Source organism: Sus scrofa, chromosome 15 (genome assembly GCF_054392235.1).
Source record: "Sus scrofa isolate SSC_HxYL_T2T_F1_AM1 chromosome 15, Sscrofa_HxYL_maternal_Yorkshire_Landrace_v2.0, whole genome shotgun sequence".
Classification (NCBI taxonomy): Eukaryota; Metazoa; Chordata; class Mammalia; order Artiodactyla; family Suidae; genus Sus; species Sus scrofa.
Genome location: NC_139397.1, coordinates 123781127 through 123805806, shown reverse-complemented (window position 1 = coordinate 123805806; position 24680 = coordinate 123781127). Strand labels below are relative to the sequence as shown.

The following is a 24680-nucleotide window of genomic DNA, read 5'->3' as shown; positions in this document are numbered from 1 at the left end:
TATATTGGAAAAACGTGCCATCTAGGACTCTCATAGCTACGGAGAAGAAGTCAGTGCCTGGCTTCAGAGCTTCAAAGGACAGGCTATTTTCGGGGCTAATGCAACTGGTGGTAACTTTAAGTTGAAGTGCTTAATTTACCATTCTGAAAATCCTAGGGCCCTTGAGAATTATGCTAACTCTGTTCTGCCTATACTCGATCAATGGAACGACAAAGCCTCGATGACAACATATCTGTAACATGGTTTACTGAATATTTTAAGTCCATTGTTGAGACCTACTGCTCAGGAAAAAAAAAAGATTCCTTTCAAAATATTACTGCTAATTGATAATAACACTTGATCACCCAAAAAACAAAAGCTCTGATGGAGATTGCAATAAGATTAATGTTGTTTTGTGCCTGATAACACATCATCCATTCTTCAGCTCATGGATCAAGGAGTGATTCAATTTTCAAGTCATTATTTAAGAAATACACTTTATAAGGCTGTAGCTGCTGCCATAGGTAGTGATTCTGCTAATGGATCTAGGCAAAATAAATTGGAAAACACCCACCATTCTCAATGTGATTAAGAACATGTGAGTCATTGGAAGAGGTCAGGATGTCAGCGCTGAAAAGAAGTTTGGAAGAAGTTGATTCCAGCCCTAAGAGCTCAAGACTTCAGTGGAGGAAGTAATTGTGGATGTGGTGGAAATTGAGATGTAGAGCCTAAAGATGAGATTGAATCACTGCAACCTCATGATAAAACTAATGGATGAGGAGTTGCTTCTTATGGATAAGCAAAGAAAGTGGCTTCTTGAAATAGAATCTACTTTTGGTGAAGATTCTGTAAATAAATTGTTGAAATTACAACAATGGATTTAGAATATTTTATAAACTTGGTTGTTAAAGCAACAGCGGATATGAGATGATTTACTTTCAGTTTTGAAAGAATTTTTACTGTGGATAAAATGCTATCAAATAGCACTTCATGCTGCAGAGGAATTGTTCATGAAAGGAAGTTAATCGATGCAGCAGACTTCATTATTGTCTCCTTTTAAGAAATTGCCACAACTACCCCAGTCTTCAGCAGCTACTATCCTGATCATTCATCAGTTTATCGACATTGAGGCAAGATTTTCTACCAGCAAAAAGATTTCAGCTTGCCAAAGATTCATATGATGGTTAGCATTTTTTAGCAGTAAAGCCTTTTTTTGTTTGTTTTCCTTTTTCTTTTTTTCTTCTTGTGGAAGTTCCCAGGCCAGGGATCAAACCCAAATCACAGAAGTGACAACCCTGAGTTCTGAGTTCTTAACTGAGAGGTCACCAGGGCATTCCTTAGCAGTGAAGTATTTTTTAATTAAGGCGTGTATATTGTTGTGGGGTTTTTTTCTTTGTTTGTTTGTTTGTTTTACGTAATGCTTTTGTATACTTAATAGACTTCAGTGCAATATAAACCTAACTTTTATATGCACTGAGAAGCCAAAAAATTCATGTGAATTGCTTTATTGGAATACTCACTTTACTGTGGTAGTTTGGAACTGAACCCACAATATCTCTGAGGTATGCCTGTATTTTTACATCACTGTATTTTGTAAGGTACACAGTAACATCTGTTAAATGTTCTGGGAGGGCTTTAGTGTTTTTTAAAATTTTGTAATTTAAATAGATGTAGCACTTAATTGGTAAGACCAATAACTATGCTAACTCAGTGACTTAGCTCTAAAAACTTGCTTTTTTAATTTCAGCTGGCTTCATAATGACTTAAAAGTGGCTCTTATAGGCAGCCCAGTGGATCTCACGTACAGATATGACCATCTGGGAGATTCTCCCAAAATTCTTCAAGACATTGCTTCGGGTAACCATCCCTTCAGCCAGGTGCTCTTAAGTTATATGTATCTACTGTTGTTGATTTTTAAGTATTATTTTAAAAATTATTATTTTTATAGTAACACAATAGTGATTGCTATTTAAAAAATCTAGAGAATAGTATATAAGAAAGTAAACAGTATCCAAAAATCTTACTACCTCAAATAAGTATCGATGAAACATCTCTTAGTCATTTTCCTATTCACAGATAAAGCAAGATGGATGGATAGGTAAACAAAAACAAAATCACACTTCACGTTTTTATTTATCAGAGTTTAATTTTACTTAAAGTTATCAGAAAAGAAAATGAAGTGAAACTGAAAGAATTAAACTAAACTTGAATGAACTCTTTCTTTACAGCAAGAGTTACTATTCCTAAGAACATTTTTCACTAGTCCTTTTACATGACTTTTTCATTACTGAGTTCTTATTTTATATTCCTTTCATTGCCATCTGAAGTCTAGAGGGGTTTTTTTGTTCTCCCACCCCCACCCCCGCCCAGAGATGTAGGTGCAACATTCCTTGAGTTCTTCCTTGCTTGAGAATGTTCATTTTATTCCTAAAGAGAGCCTTGGCAAGATGTTAAGTTCTAGGGCTATACTTCTTTTTCCTTTGAACTTTACAGACAGTGCCTTTTGTTACTCTGGAGAAGCCTAATGTCTAGATATTTTTAAATTGATATAATTCAGTAGTTCCCTGTGGCCCATTGGGTTAAGGATCTGGCATCACTGCTGTGGTTTACTCACAGCTGCAGCTCAGGTTCCATCCCTGGCCCAGGAAATTCTGCATGCTGCAGATGTGGCCAGAAACAAAAATACAACAAAAAAAAGTTACATCAGGCGTTCTCATCATAGTGCAGCGGAAATAAATCTGACTAGTATCCAAGAGAATGCGAGTTCTATCCCTGGCCTCGCTCAGTGGGTTAAGGATCCGGCGGTTGCCGTGAGCTGTGGTGTAGGTCCAGACTCAGCTCAGATCTGGCGTTGCTGTGGCGGTGGCATAAGCTGGCAGCTATGGCTCCGATTTGACCCCTATCCTGTGAATTTCCATATGACACCAAGTACAGCCCTAAGGAAAAAAAAAAAGAGTATTTCATACTTGATCTTTTTGGACAGTGCCATCGGCATGGAGAAGTCCCAGGCCAGGGATCAAACCCGAGCCACAGCAATGACAATGCCAAATCCTTAATGCAAGGCCACCAGGGAACTCCTTACACTTGATTCTTTATCCTTAAAATTTAGTAATTTCACCAGAATGTGTCTTAATGGTGATGGTTCTCTACCATTTTTTTCATGCTGTACCTTTTTGTTTGAAGATCCAAGATTCTCTTTATTTTAGGGTGTGTAGGTGTGTGGTGGGCTGGTGATTGTTTAAAGGATGTAAAGGGTTCCTATTACTCACACACCATGGTTCAGAAGGTAGGCAGTTTGGCAGATAGTGCTGTTGTCCAAGGATATCATCAAGGCGGGAGCCCGCCTTTCTGCTTTTTTATCCTTAGTGCATTTGCTCACTCACATGTGGTTGTGTGTGAGCCTCCTCGTGGTTCCAGGATGGTTGCTTCACTCACTGCTTCAGCTGTAGGCAAGCAGAAAGTCAAGTGCAAAGGGACAAAAGCCAAATCAGACTGCTTTGTTCGATGTTTTAAAACCATCAGTATTATTTGATCAAAAGTACTTTTTAGGAGTTCCTGTCATGGCTCAGTGGAAGCAAATCTGGCTCATATCAATGAGGATGCAGGTTCAGTCCCTGGCCTCGCTCAGTGGGTTAAGGATCCGGTGTTGCCATGAGCTGTGGTGTAGGTGGCAGACAGGCTTGGATCCCACATTGCTGTGGCTGTAGTGTAGGCTGGTGGCTGTAGCTCTAATTGGACCCCTAGCCTGGGAATATCCATATGCCTCAGGTGCAGCCCTAAAAAGACAAAAAAAAAAACGCTTTTAAAAAAATCTCTTGAAGAGGATCCCTCCCTGTTCCCAGAAAGCGATGAGTGTTCTCGAGGAAAGTTTTCTTCTACAATAGGTTTAAATGTATTGTCTTATTAATTAGTTCTGCCTCTTTTGTTAGGACCTCTCAACAGTGCAGATAGATATTGAATCCCCTCTTCTATCTCTTCTGTCATTTTTTCCTTTGTTCTTCTGTTCTTTTTCAGTTTGTTTTAATGTTTAATTTTGTTTTTCATTGTTTCTGGAATGAGGTTCATCTCTACTTTGTTTCTCTTCTGGTACTTTCCTGGATTGTCTAATGAGAATGTCCTAGTATATAATACTCTATTTTACTTCTCTGAGCTCTTTTTAGATAAAGAACTGTTTTTTTCATTTTCTTTGAGGCTACTGAAAACTGTTTCTAATTTTTTTGAGGCTATTGAAAACTTCACATTTCCTCAGGAAATTCCTCTTGTGATAAATGAATGTTCTTTTGTTTGTGTCTAGATGTAGTTCTCATGTTGATTTCATTGACTGGGCTAGCTGTTTATTGAAGAATGACCCAAAAGATGGGCAGAAAAGTGAACTATTGTAGTCTACAGCTTTACTTCTGGTTTTTCCAACCTCTACCCTATCTTTAGTTTCTTTAGCACTTGAGAAGCATTCCCTCTCAGTTTTGGGTGTTCAGGTAGTTACTATGGTTTAGAGCAAAGCCCTTAAGGTTTTAGGTTTTCTGCTCTGTGACTTAGTGGTCATTGCTTTCTCTGTCTCCTCCTTCCTGTCCAGGGCATTGAGAGAAGATGGAAGGCAGTAGTCCCGGTACCTCAGCATGGTTTCTCCTGTTACACTGTAGCATCCGGACCTCTATGTGGACATTCCCCAGTTTTCCTGGGACCTACCCATAGTCTTTCTGACAGAGGATGTTTGGCTAGGGTTTTCATTCCCAGTGCTTCCTTTTTGAAAATCTGTTTTATCTGATATTTGTTTAGCCATTTCATAGTAGATTGGCAAGATGTTTATGAGTGGGTCCGGCTGTACATATGTACATATGTTGACTAAGAGATCAAGAGATTCATGTTAGAACTAAAACTTTGGACAGCATTGTATAGATGCAAATTTGGTTAGGTATAGTCTTTTAAATCAAACTTCCTTTGTTTAAATAGATTCTGAAAGAAGCTAAAAAACCAATGGTGGTCTTAGGCAGTTCTGCACTCCAGAGAAGTGATGGGACAGCAATTCTTGCAGCGGTTTCCAACATTGCTCAAAACATTCGGCTGAGTAGTGGTGTTACTGGTGATTGGAAAGTTATGAATATCCTTCACAGGTATGTTGCGTAGTTGTTTTGAAGTCTCTAATTTTGTGTATATGTGCTCCTATTACAAGATCACATTTAGATTTACAGATAACTTAATATTTACCAACATTATCTCTGTGGCAGATATGAAATAGAAACTTTTATTTTGCGTGAAAAGAGCCCAAGATAATAAATAATAAAAATATCAAGGAGGGGAGTTCCTGTCGTGGCTCAGTGGTTAACGAATCCGACTAGGAACCATGAGGTTGCGGGTTCGATCCCTGCCCTTGCTCAGTGGGTTAAGGATCCGGCATTGCCATGAGCTGTGGTGTAGGTCGCAGACTCGGCTTGGATCCTGCATTGCTGTGGCTTTGGTATAGCCCTGCGGCCACAGCTCCGATTCCACCCCTAGCCTGGGAACCTCGAACCTCCATATGCTGCAGGTGCGGCCCTAAAAAGACAAAAGACAGAAAAAAAAGAAAAAATCAAAGAGGGAGTTCCCGTTGTGGTTAACAAACCCAACTGATATCCTTGAGGACACAGGTTTGATCCCTGGCCTCATTCAGTGGGTTAAGAATCTGGTGTTGGTGTGAGCTGTGGTGTAGGTCACAGATGCAGCTCAGATCTGGCATTGCTGTGACTGTGGTGTAGGCCAGAAGCTACAGCTCCAATTGGACCCCTAGCCTGGGAACCTACATATGCCACTGGCGTGGCCCTAAAGAGACCAAAAAAAAAAAAAAAAAATATATATATATATATATATATATATCTCAAGGAGTTCCCTCTGTGGCACAGTGGGTTAAGAATTGATTGCAGGAGTTCCTGTTGTGGCTCAGCGGTAATGAATCTAACTAGTATCCATGAGGATGTAGGTTCGATCCCTGGCCCTGCTCGGTGGGTTAAGAATTTGGCATTGCTGTGAGCTGTGGTGTAGGTTGCAGATGAGGCTCAGATCTGCCATTGCTGTGGCTGTGGCCTAGGCCAGCAACTGCGGTTCTGATCCAACCCCTGGCCTGGGAACTTTGATATGCCCCAAGTGCCGCCTTAAAAAGCAAAAAACAAAACAAAAAGAATCTGACTGCAGCACCTTGGATTGCTTCAGAGATGCAGGTTCAATCCTTTAACCCTGGTGCACTGGGTTAAAGGATCTGGCATTGTTGTAGTTGCCGCATAGGTCACAGCTGTGTCTTAGGATTTAGTCCTTGGCCTGGGAACTTTCACATGCTGTGGGTGTGGCTGTAAAATTTTTCTAAAAAATTTTTTAAATATCCAAATAGCAGCAAGTGCTAAGAAAATCTTGAAAATCTATATCATATGGATAAACCTTGATTCAAAAATTGCAATAAGTCCTCTGACTTTAAGCTAACATGAGAACTCACCTGAAATGAGGTTTTTCTGTGACAATGTTAACAATGCAGATTTATTTTAGAAAAGTTGGAAAGAAAAGAAGGTATATGAAAATGGAAATTATCCATAGTTCATAGTCTGTAGGTAATTACTATTCCTGTTTTTGTGTACTTTTTTTTTTTTTTTTTTTTTAGGCCACCCAAGGCATATGGAGGCTCTTGGGTTAGGGGTCCAATTGGAGCTGAAGCCACCGGCCTACGCCACAGCCACAAAAACTCAGGATCTAAGCTGCGCCTGCAACCTATACCAAAGCTCATGACAATGCCGGATCCTTAACCCACTGAGCAAGGCCAGGGATCGAACCTGAGTCCTCATGGATGCTAGTCAGATTCGCTAACCGCTGAGCCACGACTGGAACTCCTGTGCACTTTCTTCTGTTTTTTGGGGTTTTTTTTTTTTGTATATGTATAAATATTTTTTTAGTTACATAGTTGAAGTCATACTTGTGTATATACTTTTATGTCTTGATTTTGATTTTTGATTTCATTACCAGATAAAAATTTCCTCCAATGGGAATTCCCATTGTGGCTCAGTGGTTAACAAATCCGACTAGGAACCATGAGGTTGCTCGTTGGGTTAAGGATCCGGCACTGCCGTGAGCTGTGGTGTAGGTCACAGATGCCGCTTGGATCCTGCGTTGCTGTGGCTCTGGCAGAGGCCAGAGGCTACAGCTCTGATCAGCCTGGGAACCTCCATGTGCCATGGGAGCAGCCCTAGAAAAGCCAAAAAAAAAAAGACAAAAAAGACAAAAAAGACAAAAATTTCCTCTAGTGAATAGAAACTCTAATGACTATTTAATATTATGAATATATGTAATATTTTAGTGTTTCCTTCTTGTTAACATGTAAATTGGTGCTAGTCTATATTTATAAGTAATTCAGTGATATGCAGATATCTCTGAACTTTATTTCTTTAAGGTAGATTTCTAAAAGTAAAACTATTGGCGTGAATGGAATAAATATTTCTGAGGCTTTTAGTGCATATTTCCAATTAGTATTAGAAATGTTGTACTAACTTTACATTAGTGAATGAGTTTTCCATTTTCCATATTCCTGCCCACCTTAAGTATTATTTTTCAAATCTTCAAATTTGTTTAAAGATTGAGGTTAAGTATTATAGGCAAATTTTTTAAATTTAAAAATATTCAGGAATTCCCATCATGGCTCTGGTTAACGAACCTGACTAATATGCAGGTTGGATCCCTGGCCTTGCTCAGTGGGTTAAGGATCTGGAGTTGCCTTGAGCTATGGTGTAGATCGAAGACATGGATCCCAAGTTGCTATGGCTGAGGTGTAGACCAGCAGCTACAGCTCCAATTCGACCCCTAGCCTGGAAAGCTCCATGTGCCACACATGCAGCCCTAAAAAGACCAAAAAAAAAAAATTAAGAATATTCAAATGCATGCTTTTCTTGGCAGGGAATGTAAGTGGTTACTGTGCTCACAGTATGGAAAGTTCCTAGGCCAGGGATTGAACCCGTGCTATAGCAGTGAACTGAACTGCTGTAGTGACAACACCAAATCCTTAACCTGCTGTACCACAAGGGAACTCCTCAGATGCATCTTAAACACCGATTTCAGTGTCATATTGCCCCACTTTTTGGTTTAATTTGGCATTATAGATCATCATATAAACATTTCTTAAAAGTTTATTTGGAAAGTTCCTATGTGGTGCAGTGGGTTGAGGATCCAGCACATGCTGCAACTAAGGTATGGGTTGGATCCCTGGCATGAGAACTTCCACATGCCATGGGTGTGGCCAAAAAAAAAAAAAAAAAATCAACATGTTCTTGGAGTTCCTGTTGTGGCTCAGTGGTAACAAACCTGACTAGGATCCATGAGGACACGGGTTCAATCCCTGGCCTTGCTTAGTGGATTAAGGATCCTGCATTGCTGTGGCTGTAGCATAGGCTGGCAGCTGTAGCTTGATTTGACCCCTAGACCGGGAAGCTTCCGTATGCCGAGGGTGCAGCCCTAAAAAGCAAAAATTAAAAATTAGAAAAAAAAAGGTTATTTGTATAGACTATCTCTAGATCCTTTCTAGCCACACCTTTTAGAATTTTAGAATTTTTAGAATAGAAAAAAAGAGTACGGGATCCCTGGTGGTTCAGCAGATTAAAGATGGGCATTGTCACTGATGTGGCTTGGGTTCAGCGCCATGGCCCTGGAACTTTTGCAGGCTGCAAGTGCAGCCAAAAAAATTAATAGTTTTTTTTATACAACTAGGTATTTTCTTATGTTTAATTCACTTTTGAATCCATGCCTTTATTAATACAGTTTTTGGGAAGGGGCAATTTTGTTTTTGTTTTTTCCTGAATGAGTACTTAATAACTTTTAAAAAATATTCCTGAATGACTGACAGTGTGTTCTGGTTCCTTCTCACAAATAACCACATGGCTAGATCCAAAAATCACAGACTTTTTTCCTTTAACACTCAGTATTTTTTTTCACCATTCCTTCGTTATTTTAGAGAGATTTCATCTAATCTGAGTTTTGTCTGATGATAACTTGATTTTAGATATGTGTGTGTTTTTGTCTGCTTGTTATCCTTTGGATATATTCTTTTTTCTTTTTCTTTTTCTTTTTTTTTTTTTTTTGGCTGTGCCCACAGCACATAAAAGAGTAGGGATTGGAGTTCCCGTCATGGCGCAGTGGTTAACGAATCCGACTAGGAACCATGAGGTTGCGGGTTCGATCCCTGGCCTTGCTCAGTGGGTTAACGATCCGGCGTTGCCGTGAGCTGTGGTGTAGGTTGCAGACGCGGCTCGGATCCCATGTTGCTGTGGCTCTGGCATAGACTGGCAGCTACAGCTCCGATTGGACCCCTAGCCTGGGAACCTCCATATGCCGCGGGAGCGGCCCAAGAAATGGCAAAAAGACAAAAAAAAAAAAAAAAAAAAAGAGTAGGGATTGAACCCATGCCACAGCAGTGGCCTGAGCTGCTGCAGTGACAATGCCAGATACTTAACTTGCTGAGCCACACAGGCACTCCTGGATTCCTTCTTCTTTTTTTTCTTTCTTTCTTTTTACAACCATACCCTTGGCATATGGAAGTTCTCAGGCTAGGGGTCAAATCGGAGCTATAGCTGCCGGCCTACACAACAGCTCACAGCAACACCAAATCCTTAACCCACTGTTTGAGGCCAGGGATCAAACCTGTGTCCTCATGGAAACTAGTCCCATTCATTACCGCTAATCCATGTTGGGAACTCCAGATTCCTTATTCTTGATGTTAAAAAAACTCTGGATTTCCCAATGTGTTGCAGCAAGACCCACGGCTTGGGAGTGCTGAGACGCAAGTTTCAATGCCCAGCAGGCACAATGGGTTAAGGGTCTGGCATTGCAGCAGCTGTGGCTTAGATGGCAGCTATGGCTTGGATCTGATCCTTGGCCCAGGAAATCCATATGCGGCGGGGCGGCCAAGAAAGGAAAAACAAAAATTCTTTTAGAATATAATTGGATGACATTCATTTGACATTACCTTTGCCTAGGAATAATAGAACTCTCCATTTTCAAATTAAAAGGTTTTTTTTTTGGCCACTGCTGCAGCACATGAAGTTTCACGGCTGAGGATCACCTCTGTTCCCCATTTGCAACCTTTGCGATAGCTGCAGCATTGCTGATTAAAAGATTAATTGTGCCTCTCTGCCACACAGGAACTTCCTCAAATTGAAATTTTCGATTTGGCTTTTTCTTGTAAGTTCAGAAAGAGCCATTTGGTTTACTTTCACATTGTTATTTGCTCTCTTAAGGAAGCTTCTGGGCAGTTGCCTTCTGGCTCAGGGCTAATGAACCCGACTAGTATCCATGAGGATTTAGGTTCAATCCCTGGCCTTGCTCAGTGGGTTAAGCATCCAGCATTTCCATGAGCTGTGGTGTAGGTCACAGATGTGGCTCAGATCTGGCATTGCTGTGGCTATGGTGTAGGCTGGCAGCTGCAGCTCAGCTTCGACCCCTAGCCTGGGAACTTCCATATGTCATGGGTGTGGCCCTAAAAAGACCAAAAAAAAGAAGCTTCTTTATATTATGCATTGGTTGGTCTTTGACTTTCATCTCTTACATTTTCTGTCATAATTTTTCTCACTTGTTCTCTGTGTTTAGAGAGAATTTCTTATATTATCTTCTATTATCTGTGAGTTTTCATTATGGAGAGCACTGATACCTTTGTAATTTTTAATTGATTAACCTTTTTTTTATTTATTTCATTTCATTCTTACTTAAGATTTACTTCTCATGAAAATTTACTGTAGTTTATTAGGCTGTATCTTTTAATGACTGTTCAGAACATGAAAAATATATCTTAAAACTTTTTTGGGGGAGTTCCTGTTGTGACTCAGTGGTAACAAACTTGACTAGTGTCCATGAGGATGCACATTCAGTCCCTGGCCCCGCTCATTGGGTTAAAGATTGCATTGCCGAAAGCTGTGGTGTAGGCTGCAGAAACAGCTCAGATTCTGAGTTACTGTGGCTCTGATTCGACCCCTACCTAGCCTGAGAATTTCCATATGCCACATGTGTAGGTTGCGGATCCAGCTAGGATCCCGCAATGCTGTGGCTGTGGCATAGGCCAGCAGCTATGGCTCCGATTCGACCCTGGGGACCTCAATATGCCGCAGGAGCTGCCAAAGAAATGGCAAGATAAATAAATAAATAAATTTTTCCCTTCTGATTTTCAGAATCACCTAATTTTTCTCTAATGACTCTGTCTTACCAAGTCTTATTGTATTGAGGGAGTTTCCATTGTGGCTCAGTGGTAGTGAACCCAGCTAGCATCCATGAGGGCATGGGTTCAATCCCTGGCCTCGCTCAGTGGGTCAAGGATCCAGCATTGCCGTGAGCTGTGGTGTACATTGCAGACCTGGCTTGGATCTGGCATTGCTGCAGTGTGTAGGCCGACAGCTGTAGTTCCAATTTGACCTCTAGCCTGAGAACTTCCATATGCCACAGTGTGGCCCTAAAAAAAAAAAAAGACAAAAAACCTTTTAACTGTATTGAATAAAAATCAACGTAAGAAATTGCAGTTGGTTGGAGTTCCAGTCGTGGCGCAGTGGTTAACGAATCCGACTAGGAACCAGGAGGCTGCGGGTTCGGTCCCTGCCCTTGCTCAGTGGGTTAAGGATCCGGTGTTGCTGTGAGCTGTGGTGTAGGTTGCAGACGCGGCTCGGATCCCGCGTTGCTGTGGCTCTGGCGTACACCGGTGGCTACAGCTCCGCTTCGACCCCTAGCCTGGGAACCTCCATATGCCGAGGGAGCGGCCCAAAGAAATAGCAAAAAGACCAAAAAAAAAAAAAAAAAAGAAATTGCAGTTGGCATAAAGTTCCCAAAATTATTCCATTAAGTTTTATTTCATGAAGAGAGAGTGTGCTAAGTATCTTGTTTCTTTGTCTGCCACTCTTAAAACAGTGAAAGATTGCTGTTTCTGGTATTGACGTCTATTTTAAATGGGTAGAAAAAGATGAGGGAAGGTCTTTTTTTCTTGCATTGGAAAGAGACTGTCATTTCAAGAATCGCATTTAATTTTTTATAATGAAAACACAGCAGGAATGCTAAAACTCACAATTGTTTTACAGAATTGCAAGCCAAGTAGCTGCTTTGGACCTTGGTTATAAACCTGGGGTAGAAGCAATTCGGAAGAACCCTCCCAAAGTGCTGTTCCTCCTGGGAGCAGATGGAGGTTGTATCACTCGACAAGATTTGCCAAAGGATTGTTTCATTATTTATCAAGGTTAGTAGCATCTATGACACTAGAAACAGAAAAGAATAGTACACTGTGTGTATTAGAAACTGCATGGTGGAGTTCCTGCTGTGGTGTAACTGGGACGCAGATTCAGTCCCCAGCTTGGTACAGTGGGTTGAGGATCTGGCATTGCTGCAGCTGCAGCTTACATCACAACGTGGCTTGGATCTGATCCCTGACCCTGGAACTCCATATGCTGTAGAGTGGCCAAAAATAAAAAAAAAAGAAACTGTATGGCAGTATATTTAGTCAATTAAATATTTTGCTTTTGAGAATTTCCCTATACACACAAAGATTTTAAAATATTTATTTATTAATGGAGTTGCCATCATAGCTCAGTGGTTAATGAACCCGACTAGGATCCATGAGGATGTGGGTTTGATCCCTGGCCTCAGTGGGTTAAATATCCGGCGTTGCTGTGAGCTACAGTGTAGGTCACAGATGTGGCTCGGATCCCGAGTTGCTGTGGCTGTAGTGTAGACCAGCAGCTGTAGCTCCAATTCGACCCCTAGACTGAGAACCTCCTAAAAAACAAAAAAAAAAAAAAAAATTATTAAGGAATTCTGCTGCGGCACAGTGGGTTAAGAATCTGACTACTGTAGCTTGGGTCACTACGAAGGTGTGGGTTTGATCCCTGGCCCCATGCTGTGTGCTGCAGCTGTAGTTGGAGTTCATTCCCTGGTCTGGGAATGTCCATATTCTGTGCGTGTGGCCATATAATTTTATTTTATTTTATTTTATTTATTTATTTTATTGTCTTTTGCCATTTCTAGGGCCACTTCCACAGCATATGGAAGTTCCCAGGCTAGGGGTCGAGTCGGATCTGTATAGCCACCAGCCTACACCACAGCCACAGCAGCATGGGATCTGAGCCATGTCTGCAACCTACACCACAGCTCACAGCAATGCCGGATCCTTAACCCACTGAGCAGGGCCAGGGATGGAACCCACAACCTCATGGTTCCTAGTCAGATTTGTTAATCACTGAGCCGTGACAGGAACTCCAGTCATATATTTAAAAAAAAAAAAGAATTACTAGCTCACGTTATTTAATAACAAAGAAGTAGAAGAAACCAAAGTGTCCCCAGTAGCAGTAATTTAAATTATAAAATATTATGTAACATTAAATTTAGTTTTTCAAAAAATATTTAGTATTATTACATAATCAAGGGAAGCACTTTTGTATAAACAGTATAAGAGTTAAGGAATCATGAGGTGTATGTTCATATAATGAATTATATTTAGCAATACTCCTTTGGTTTTTTATGTTTGACTTTTTTTTGGGGGGGGGGGGCTGCACCCTCAGCATATGGAGATTCCCAGGCTAGGGGTCCAATCAGAGCTGCAGCTGCTGGCCTACACCACAGCCACAGCAACGTGGGATCCAAGCCTCATCTGTGACCTACACCACAGCTCACGACAATGCTCTTCCTTGTAACCCTGGAGTTCCTGTTGAGGTGCAGCGGAAGCGAATCCAACTAGTAAACATGAAGATGCGAGTTCAATCCCTGGCCTCGCTCATTGGGTTAAGGATCCGGCACCTGTAGCTCCGATTTGACCCTTACTTAGCCTGGGAGCTTCCATATGCCGTGTGTGGCCCTAAAAAGTAAAAAAAAAAAAAATCCTGTACTAGTTCCGTCCAGAGATAATCATTGATGATGGTTGAAATACACATACTTCATACATATTTCTTTTTTTCTTTTTTTGGCATTTTGGTGCTGCACCCTCAGCATATGGAAGTTCCCAGGCTAGGGGGCCAAATTGGAGCAACAGCTGCTGGCCCACACCACAGCCACAGCAACATGGGATCTGAACTGCATCTACAAATTACACCTCACCTCACAGCAATGCTGGATCCTTAACCCACTGAGCAAGGCCAGGGATCAAACCTGCATCTTCATGAATAGTAGTCATAATCATTTCCATTGAGCCACAACGGGAACTCCCCATACATGTTTCTGTATATATGCAGACATGTACATAAATGAGATCAAGCTTTATATATTGTTATATGGCTTGCTTTCACTTGATTCAAGTTTCTATTTTCTTCCAACAAAAGTGTTGGAAGAAACTTAACGAGTGATAGTTTCTGTTATACATTTTTTGTTCCTCTACTATTTGACTTTACCAAATTTCACTAGCATTTATCTGAGCATTTCCACTTTGTAATCATTAAGAGAAATAATACACCTAGTTGCCCATTATATGTGTGTGCATCATGCTGTGCATGTCTGTGTATTTGCAAAAATTAATCTGGAAAGACGCATACCAAATGCTTTAAAAATAATTTTCTTTGGTAAAGAAGTTGAACTGTGGACAAAATGGGCTTTAATTTTTATTCCAAATGCTTCAATACTGATGTTTTAATTTTTTTTTCTTTTTTTTTTTTTGTCTTTTTTTTTTTGCCATTTCTTGGGCTGCTCCCGTGACATATGGAGGTTCCCAGGCTAGGGGTCAAATCAGAAGTGTAGCCACTGGCCTACGCCAGAGCCACAGCAACGCAGGATCCGAGCCGCGTCTGCAACCTACACCACAGCTCACGACAACGCCGGATCGTTAACCCACTGAGCAAGGGCAGGGACCGAACCTGAAACCTCATGGTTCCTAGTCAGATTTGTTAACCACTGCAATACGACGGGAACTCCAGATTTTTTTTTTTTCTTTTTAGGGCTGCACCCACAGTATGTGGAAGTTCCCAAAGCAGGGGTCAAATCATATCTACAGCTGCCGGCCTACACCACAGCCACAGCAATGTGGGATCCTCAACCCACTAAGCAAGGCCAGGGATCGAACCCACATTCTTATTGATTCTAGTCGGATTCGTTTCCGCTGTGCCATGAAGGGAACTCCCTGTGTTTTAATTTTTAGAACACTTGTAAAAATAGAATTTTGAAAGGATATATATTATACTCTGTTCACGTATAATACCTAATCAGCTTTGTGCTAAAATGTGGTTTGCCATTTTCCATCTTTTTATAGGACATCATGGCGATGTTGGAGCTCCTATGGCTGACGTTATTCTCCCTGGCGCTGCTTACACAGAGAAGTCTGCTACTTACGTCAATACTGAGGGCCGAGCTCAGCAGACTAAAGTAGCAGTGACACCTCCTGGCTTGGCAAGAGAGGACTGGAAAATTATAAGAGCCCTTTCTGAGGTATTGTCCTTAGTGATGCTGCTAAATGGGGTGTTTGACATGCTGGCTTGTCAGAATGATTTTCAAAGTCAAGGAATATGCAAGTCTGAAATGCAGAGATGATTTGAATAATCTTTGTAGGAAGAACATGTTCAGAAAATGGGGATTTGAAATTGGTGTTTTTATTTTTAACTTGTCTTTTGCCTAAAAAGACTTCTTTTAACTCCTATACTATAAAAAGAAGCATCACGATCAATAACAAGTTAGCAGAAGCATTCAGATTTAGGAAAGCATTTCTTTCTCCTTTTTTTTTTTTGTTTTGCTTTTTAAGGCTGCACCTGTGGCATATGGGAGTTCGAATTGAATGGGTTGAATTGGAGCTACAGCTGCTGGCCTACACCACAGCCAAGGTAGCACCATATATGAGCTGCATCTGTGACCTGTGCCAGATCCTTAACCCACTGAGTGAGGCCAGGGATCAAACCCACATCCTCCTGGATACTGGTCAGGTTCTTACAGTGGGAACTCTGCAAAGCATTTTTTAAATTTCATAATCAGTCTGTTTTTTAAAAATAAATTACTAATGTACTGACAGGTGTTTATGAATTAGAAGAATTAGTGACAATAGTGTTCCTACCCCACTTAACCACTTGCTTAATACATACAAATGGACACCAATATATTTTTCAATAGCACTGTATTATTTTACCGTGGTCACAGTGATATATTATTTGAAAATTTTAAGTATTAATGTTTTATTCAGTTTTTGGCGCCTGTTATATTATAGATTGCAGGTATGACTCTCCCTTATGATACTCTGGATCAAGTGAGGAGCAGATTGGAAGAAGTCTCTCCTAATCTTGTTCGATATGATGATGTTGAAGGAGCTAATTATTTCCAGCAAGCAAATGAGCTTTCCAAGGTAAAACCTTAGCTGTGTGCAGTTTTCTTTCTTTCTTTTTTTTTTAGCAGTTATTTCCCCAATACAGTTTTTTGTACTATACAGCATGGTAACCCAGTTACACATACATGTACACATTCTAATTTCGCACATTATCATGCTCCATCATAAGTGACTAGACATAGTTCCCAGTGCTACACAGCAGGATCTCATTGCTAATCCATTCCAAAAGGCAATAGTCTGGCCTAAATTAATTTCTGTTAACCTCAAGCTCCCAGTCCATCCCATTCTCTCCCTCTCCCCCTCGGCAACCACAAGTCTATTGTCCAAGTCCATGATTTTCTTTTCTGTGGGAAGGTTCATTTGTGCCTTACGTTAGATTCCAGGTATAAGTTATATCATATGGTATTTGTCTTTCTCTTTCTGACTTCCTTCACTCAGTATGAGAGTCTCTAGTTCCATCCATGTTGCTGCATATGGCATTATTTCATTCTTTTTTATGGCTGAGTAGTATTCCTTTGTGTATATATACCACATCTTCCTAATCCAATCATCTCTTGATGGACATTGGGGTTGTTTCCATGTCTTGGCTATTGTGAATAGAGCTGCAATGAACATGCAGGTGCATGTGTCTTTTTTGAGGAAAGTTTTGTCCGGATATATGCCCAAGAGTGGGATTGCTGGGTCATATGGTAGTTCTATGTATAGATTTCTAAGATATCTCCATACTGATTTCCATAGTGGTTGTACCAGCTTACATTCCCACCAGCAGTGCAGGAGGGTTCCCTTTTCTCTATACCCCCTCCAACATTTGTTATTTGTGGACTTATTAATGATGGCCATTCTGACTGGTGTGAGGCAGTATCTCATAGTAGTTTTGATTTGCATTTCTCTAATAATCAGTGATGTTGAGCATTTTTTCATATGGTTGTTGGCCATCTGTACCTCTTCCTTGGAAAAATATCTATTCAGGTCCTTTGCCCATTTTTCCACTGGATTGCTGGCTTTTTTGTTGTTATGCAGTTTTCATAATAATGTATCCTCTGGTGTAACACTGCTAATTTTCAATACTATTTTTGATCTTTTTTTGCAGCTAGTAAACCAACAACTTCTTGCTGATCCACTTGTTCCACCTCAGCTAACAATAAAAGACTTCTATATGACAGGTATGCCATTGTTAACATGACTACCAAATAGGAAATGTAGGAAGGAATAAGATCACTTAATTTGGCCTTAGGATTTTAACCTTTTAGTGGTAGTATTTGATATTTTTGATGTAGTAAGGTTTTCAAATATCAAAACTAATATAACTTTGGAGGTCCTGTCGTGGCGCAGCAGAAATGAATCTGACTAGGAACCATGAGGGTTGTGGGTTCAATCTCTGGCCTCGCTCAGTGGGTTAAGGATCCGGTGTGGCCCTGAGCTGTGGTGTAGGTCACAAACGCTGCTCGGATAGGGCATTGTGTGGCTGTGGTGTAGGCCGGCAGCTGTAGCTCCGATTCGACCCCTAGCCTGTGAACCTCCATGTGCCAAGGGCGTGGCCATAAAAAGACAACAAAAAATTAATATAACTTTATATTTTCTGATTTTGCTTTAATTTCTTTTCTTTTCGTTTCTGAAATGTAAGTTGATTTGAAAGTCCAAGAAGAATTAACAGATTTTAAATATAGATATTACTGTTAGATGTAAAACTGTGTAGCAATTTAGAAAGAATTTTAAGTGACAAAACAACTGCGAAGGTCTTTCTGAGAATTACAATAGAAGAATCAAAACACTAAAATGCGAAACATGTTAAGTGGTGCTTCTGGTGTAAATTGTTAAGAATGTTCTTAAGGAATGCAGACTAGCAAGCTTGTTTACTACAGATTTTACAAAACTTGATATAATGTCTAGGTTATGAGGTAGTTGATAGATGATTTAAAATAATTTTCTAAGATCAGATAGAAGTGTGTTTTTAAGTTTTTGGTATGGTTTGTTATCTAAGATTATTTTTAATAGGTTTTCTGATTGTAAAAAAGTTATGTTCATTTTAGAATACATACCTAATAGCACAAGAGCAAGGAAAAGTCACTGTGATTCTAGATCCCAGAAATAACTACACTTATGTTTTACATTTTGGTCAGTCATTCAGGGATATACACATATATTTATGTTTTTTTTTTTTTTTTTTTTTTTTTTTTGTCTTTGTTGTTGTTGTTGTTGTTGCTATTTCTTGGGCCGCTCCCGCGGCATATGGAGGTTCCCAGGCTAGGGGTCTTCGGAGCTGTAGCCACCAGCCTACGCCAGAGCCACAGCAACGCGGGATCCGAGCCGAGTCTGCAACCTACACCACAGCTCACGGAAACGCCGGATCGTTAACCCACTGAGCAAGGGCAGGGACCGAACCCGCAACCTCATGGTTCCTAGTCGGATTCGTTAACCACTGCGCCACGACGGGAACTCCTATTTTTTAATTTTTAATTTTTTTGCTTTGTAGGGCCACACCTGTGGCATATGGAGGTTCCCAGGCTAGCGTTCAAACCAGAGCTACAGCTGCCGGCCTACACCACAGCCACAGCAACGCAGGATCCAAGCCACATCTGTGACCTATACCCCCGCTTGTGGCAACACAGGATCCTTAACCCACTGAGTGAGGCCAGGGATTGAACCTGTGTCCTTATGGTTACTAGTTGGATTCATTTCTGATGTGCCACAGTGGGAACTCCTCTTACAGTTCTTTTTGTTGTTGTTCCTTAATATGTGCAGCAGGAAAGTTTTACTGTGTGCTTCTTTTGAAGTTTTATTATCAAAACACACATTTTCTTGATATCTTTCAGATTCAATCAGCAGAGCCTCACAGACAATGGCTAAATGTGTCAAAGCTGTCACGGAGGGTATCCAGGCAGTAGAGGAGCCATCCATATGCTGAAACATCTACCAGGACCCAGTTTTGCTCCAGTTAGTTAATGGACAGTTATGTTGGAATGATCTCTTAGAGGTGTATCTCTTTAAAAAAATTATTTGGATGATGTAATATTTAAGGTTCTGCCCTGGTTTATTTGAAAAAGATATTGCAATTATCAAAGAATTTTGAGGTTTCGAAACATTTATGTATTATGTGTAAACATTGAGTAAATAGCTTAATAAGCATTATATAAATGTGCTTTCATGTAAAAGCATTGATAATCTTTGTGACATTAAAAACAATCCTTAAAAATATGAATTTTTATTTACGTTCATTGACCACTTATGTTTATAAAATGGATGAAATAAGAACAGCTTGCAGGGAGTTCCCCTCATGGCTCAGTGGTTAACGAATCCGACTAGGAACCATGAGGTTGCTGGTTCGATCCCTGGCCTTGCTCAGTGGGTTAAGGATCCAGCGTTGCCAGTGAGCTGTGGTGTAGGTTGCAGATGTGGCTCAGATCCTGCCTTGCTGTGGTGTAGGCTGGCAGCTGCAACTCTGATTAGACCCCTAGCCTGGGAACCTCCATATGCCGCAAGAAATGGCAAAAAGACAAAAGACAAAAAAAAAAAAAAAAAAAAAAAAGCTTTCAGGGAGTTCCATGATGTCCTAAAGGGTTAAGGATCTGATGGTGTCACAGCTTGTGGCACGGATCACAGCTGTGGCATGGTTTGATCCCTAGCCCCAGAACTTTGGCATGCTGCAGGTACAGCTAAAAAAAAATATCTTTCATCAGGACCTGTTTTTTTCTATAGCTAAAGAAAAGATTTAAGTATTCTGTCAAGATGGGTAAATTGGAAAAAAAAAAAAATATATATATATATAATCATACATCAGATATATATCTTAGATAATTCTAATAATAATCATCATAATACTAATGATTCAGGATTTTTAGTGTGCTAAGCACTCTGGTTTTACATACATTAGGTAGTTCTGTCCTTCTTATACCCCTGTGAAACAGTATTATCTCATTTTATAGATGAAAATACTGAAGCCCAGGGATGTTAGATAGTTTGCTCAAGGCCACAGCAAAAAAGTCACTGAATCAAGCCTGCTTCTCTGACTTCAAAGCTCATTGTTCTTAACTGCTGCACATAATTTCCTCCCATTAACGCAGATCCCATAGGTTGTTAATTCTAAGAATTAGTATTGAGAAACTTAATGGATAACACATATTTCTATTGTGTTTTGAATCTGTTTATATAATGTCATGGTGATTTATGTGATATTTTTCTTTGTATAATAGATTACACACATATACAGCCTTGAATGAGGGTGGTCTCAAGAGATATAATTTAGATCCTCATTGATGTTCCACATTTATTTTATTAACACCGTCTGTAGTATTAAGTCAGCTAAATTATTTCAGTAAAAGAAAACAAAACAGCTTTTTTCAAAAAAAAAGTAAAACTTTTATGATTATTCTAGAAAATAATCTAATACTGTATTAAATTTTTTTTTCCCTGGAGTTCCTGTCGTGACTCAGCCAAAATGAATCTGACTAGTATCCATGAGAACACAGGTTCCATCCCTGGCAGGCTGGGGATTGAACCAGTGCCTCCACAGAGACAAGATGGGTCATTAATCCACCGTGCCACAGCAGGAACTCCTATATTCAATTTTTTTCCCCAGAAATCTATGTTCAGAATCTTTTGTTTTGTAATACTATTCCCTTCTGCTTTCACTAAATATTTAGCCCAACTTTAGGTTGCGATTATTTGTTATAGAACAAAGGATAAGTATCATTTATTCACTTCAGTCATGAAATTGTGTACTTTGCTTAAAATTCTCAGTTGCCTGAAATTGTATAAATTATTATTATTTTTTTTTCCTTAGGGCCCACACCTGCAGCATATGTAAGTTCCCAGAATAGAGGTCAAATCAGAGCTGCAGATGTGGGCCTACCCATAGCCACAACAACAGTAGGTCCGAGCCGCATCTGTGACATACACTGCAGCTCACAGCAACACTGGATCCTTAACCCACTGAGCAGGGCCAGAGATCAAACCCGCATCCTCATGGATACTAGGTTCGTTACTGCTGCACCACAGAGGGAACGCCAGGGTTTTTCTTTCTTTCTTTCTGTTTTTTTGTTTTGTTTTGTTTTTTTGTTTTTCCCTCTTTATACAGATGCATCTACAGCATGTAGAAATTCCTGGGCTAGGGGTCAAATTGGAGCTGCAGTGCCTGATCCTTAACTCACTAGTGGGGTCAGAGATCGAACCTACATCCTCACAGACACTGTGTTGGGGTCTTAATCCACTGAGCCACAACAGGAACTCCAGGAATTGTATAAATTCTTGCTGAAACTCTTTGAATATAATACAAACTTTCTTTACCGCTTAGCATTGTTGCTGACCTCAAGGGAGCATATACTTTCAGTTTTGTGTTTTACACAGTACTCTTCATTGAATGGCTATAGACTTCATAGGATTCTTTTTTTTTTTTTTTTCTCTCTGTTTAGGGCCACACCCAAAGCATATGGAGACTCCCGGGCTAGGGGTCCAATCTGAGCTGTAGCCGCCAGCCTATACCACAGCCACAGGAACGCATGATCCAAGCCATGTCTGTGACCACCACAGCTCATGGCAACGCCAGATCCTTAACCCACTGAGTGAGGTCAGGAATCGAACCCACATCCTCATGGATGCTAGTTGGGTTCATTAACCGCTGAGCCACGATGGGAACTCCAAGACTTCACGGGATTCTTGGTAAGGGAATATTATTTTCAAATGGAATAAAGGTGATGTATAACTGAGGTAGTCCAGGATCCTAGGGCTGCCTTCTAGGCAGCATGTGTTGAACTTGTAGTTCTATAAAGAATACCTTGGGAGTTCCCATTGTGGCACAGGGAAAACGAATCTGACTAGGAACCATGAAGTTGTGGGTTCAATCCCTGGCCTCGTTCAGTGGGTTAAGGATCCAGCGTTGCCATGAGCTGTGGTACAGGTTGCAGATGCGGCTTGGACCTGGTTTTGCAGTAGCTGTGGTGTAGGCCAGCGGCTACAACTCCAATTGGACCCCTAGCCTGGGAACCTCCATATGCTGTGGGTGTGGCTCTAAAAAAAAGAGAGAATATTTTGTTTAGGCCAAGTAGTACATAGGAAAATGTGTTGGATTTTACATAAAGTAAATACGACAGTCTGTCCCATGGTACCTATTAGTCACTTAATACTAAAAATTAAGGTTATTGTGAGCATAGACACTGAAGATGGTTGCAAGACTTTCTGAAGAGCTCCTAGAAGAAAAAATACATGTAGATGAGAAGAAGAAAACGGCTGATGGAATTTTGATTCTAAGCAATGAGGGAGTTAGTGAGAAATCTACAAAGGATCAAGGCTAAGTCCTTTTAGGTGAAGATGACAGTCTGGAAAGACCTTGCAACAATAATACTGTTTAGAAAAGACCGAAATGTGTGCCACTAAAGCTTTAAGTACCTAATTTTTACAAAAACCCTGCTAACAATTGGTATTCAGACCCAAGAAATAATCAGATAACTGGCTTTTTGTTACCCAGAGACTGAAGACAAGAGTGTTTAATTAGAGATATTTTTACTGTCCTGCTCATTGTTACCCTGTTAGAGACTAAAGGCAAGAATGTTTAATTAGAGATATTTTTACTGTCCCATTTTGCCTCAAATAAACACCTTTTGTCAAGTTCTCTTATGACGCAATAGGTTAAGGATCCGGCATTTCCGTAGCTGTGCTGCAGGGTGCAACTGCAACACAGATTTGATCCCTGGCCCCCCTTTGGAACTTCCACATGACAAAAAAACCCTTTTGCCTTTTTTTTCGTCTTTTTTTTTTTTTTTTGTCTTTTTTTTTTTTGCCATTTCTTGGGGTGCTCCCGCGGCATACAGAGGTTCCCAGGCTAGGAGTCGAATCGGAGCTGTAGCCTCTGGCCTACACACGGAGCCACAGCAATGCAGGATGCAATCCGCGTCTGTGATCTACACCACAGCTCATGGCAACGCTGGATCCTTAACTCACTGAGCAAGGCCAGGGATCGAACCCGAAATCTCATGGTTCCTAGTCAAATTCATTAACCACTGAGCCACGACGGGAACTCCCAAAAAACCCCTTTTGAACTGCTGTAAAAATTGAATAGATGTACAGGAAAAATCTTAAAGCCTAAAACTCCATACAGAATGCCCGCCAAATTTATTGTGAACTGTATTATAATGAATATATTAATAAAAAGTATTATACTCTCTTAACAATGCTCAGTAATAATATTGTTTGTTGCTGAGTTTTTTAAACACCAATTCTTGCCAGTCCAGGATGACCCTTTTCAGCTTTGGGAGTTTCTTAGGAAAATTTATGATTATTTCTTCATCTGTAAAATAAGGATTAAAAATTGTAATAATTGTACCTACCCTCTAATCTCATAGGATTATTATGAAGATTAAGTCAGAAAGCCTCTAAAACTTTCTTGGCCTATTTGCTGACACATAGTAAGTGCACAATGTGCTTAATAACTGAGAAACCATCATTAAAAGAAAATGTGTATTCAAATTTTGCTGACAGTTTCAGGACATTGCAGCTAACCACCCATGGGAGGCACTAAGGTCCCCATTCCAAGGACTCAAGTGAAAAACTTAATGCCTTCAATTATTAGGGAAAGTCATGCCTAATGTAACCTCTAGCTTTTATTTTCCTAAAGAAATGTATTTCCTTCCTAAGACTCAATAGAATTAAATGACTTGGCCAAGGTCAACCTAGTTAACAGATTACTGCTACTACAAATTAATCATCAGGGTTATGAAGATTCATTTACTCTGAAGAACGTTGTATATTTTGATGGAATTTTGAACCAGTCACAGTAGGATTTACTATCTGTTGGATTCTAACTTTTTCTTATCTTTTTAGGGCCAAATCGGCAGCATATGGAAGTTTCCAGACTAGGGGTTCAATCAGAGCTACAGCTGCCGGCGTATAGCACAGCCAGAGCAACACAGGATCCAAGCTACATCTGCAGCCTATATCACAGCTCACAGCAACGCAGGATCCCTAACCCACTGAATGAGGCCGGGGATCGAACCTGCATCTTACGGATACTAATCAGGTTCATTACCACTGGAAGAAATTTTTTTTTCCCAGCCATGCCAACATGTGGAAGCTCCAAAGCCTCTGCAGTGACAATGCCAGATCCTTAACCTACTGCAGCACAAGAGAACACTAAAAGATTACTTCCGAAAGCAAAGCAGGAGTTCCCATGTAGCTCAGCAGGTTAAGGATCTGGCATTTCACCGCTGTGGCATGGGTGTGATCCCTGGCCCAGGAAATTCCACATGCTGCCAGCATGGCCAAAAAAGCAAACAAACCATAAAACAGTGCTATTGGAAGAGGGGAAGCCATGTGCTGGTGATAGAAAAGTGCTAAAGGAGGAGTTCCCGTCGTGGCTCAGCAGAAACGAATCTGACTAGGAAACGTGAGGTTGCAGGTTCGATCCCTGGCCTCGCTCAGTGGGTTAAGGATCCGACGTTGCCGTGAGCTG

General features: G+C 40.5%; 1 protein-coding gene and 1 long non-coding RNA gene across 5 annotated transcripts in view; one reads left to right on the top strand and one right to left on the bottom strand.

Moving 5' to 3' along the window:
* The window catches only part of NDUFS1 (NADH:ubiquinone oxidoreductase core subunit S1), a 37969-nt gene extending 18534 nt beyond the window's left edge, over nt 1–19435 (top strand). For 2 of the 4 annotated variants that reach the window (XM_005672116.4, XM_003133603.6), the window contains exons 13-19: nt 1727–1856; nt 4930–5090; nt 12036–12190; nt 15182–15357; nt 16124–16258; nt 17331–17403; nt 19054–19435. In XM_005672116.4, coding sequence (XP_005672173.1) covers nt 1727–1856; nt 4930–5090; nt 12036–12190; nt 15182–15357; nt 16124–16258; nt 17331–17403; nt 19054–19145 — 922 coding nt within the window. In that variant the 3' untranslated portion in view covers nt 19146–19435. Of the gene's footprint in view, nt 1–1726; nt 2649–4929; nt 5091–12035; nt 12191–15181; nt 15358–16123; nt 16259–17330; nt 17564–17748; nt 18591–18849 lie in introns of all 4 variants that reach the window. The other 2 variants (XR_014829118.1, XR_014829119.1) reach the window with 2 other exon arrangements.
* LOC146396106 (uncharacterized) overlaps nt 1–24680 on the bottom strand; it is a 271106-nt gene that overhangs the window by 216794 nt on the left and 29632 nt on the right. The window lies entirely within an intron of this gene.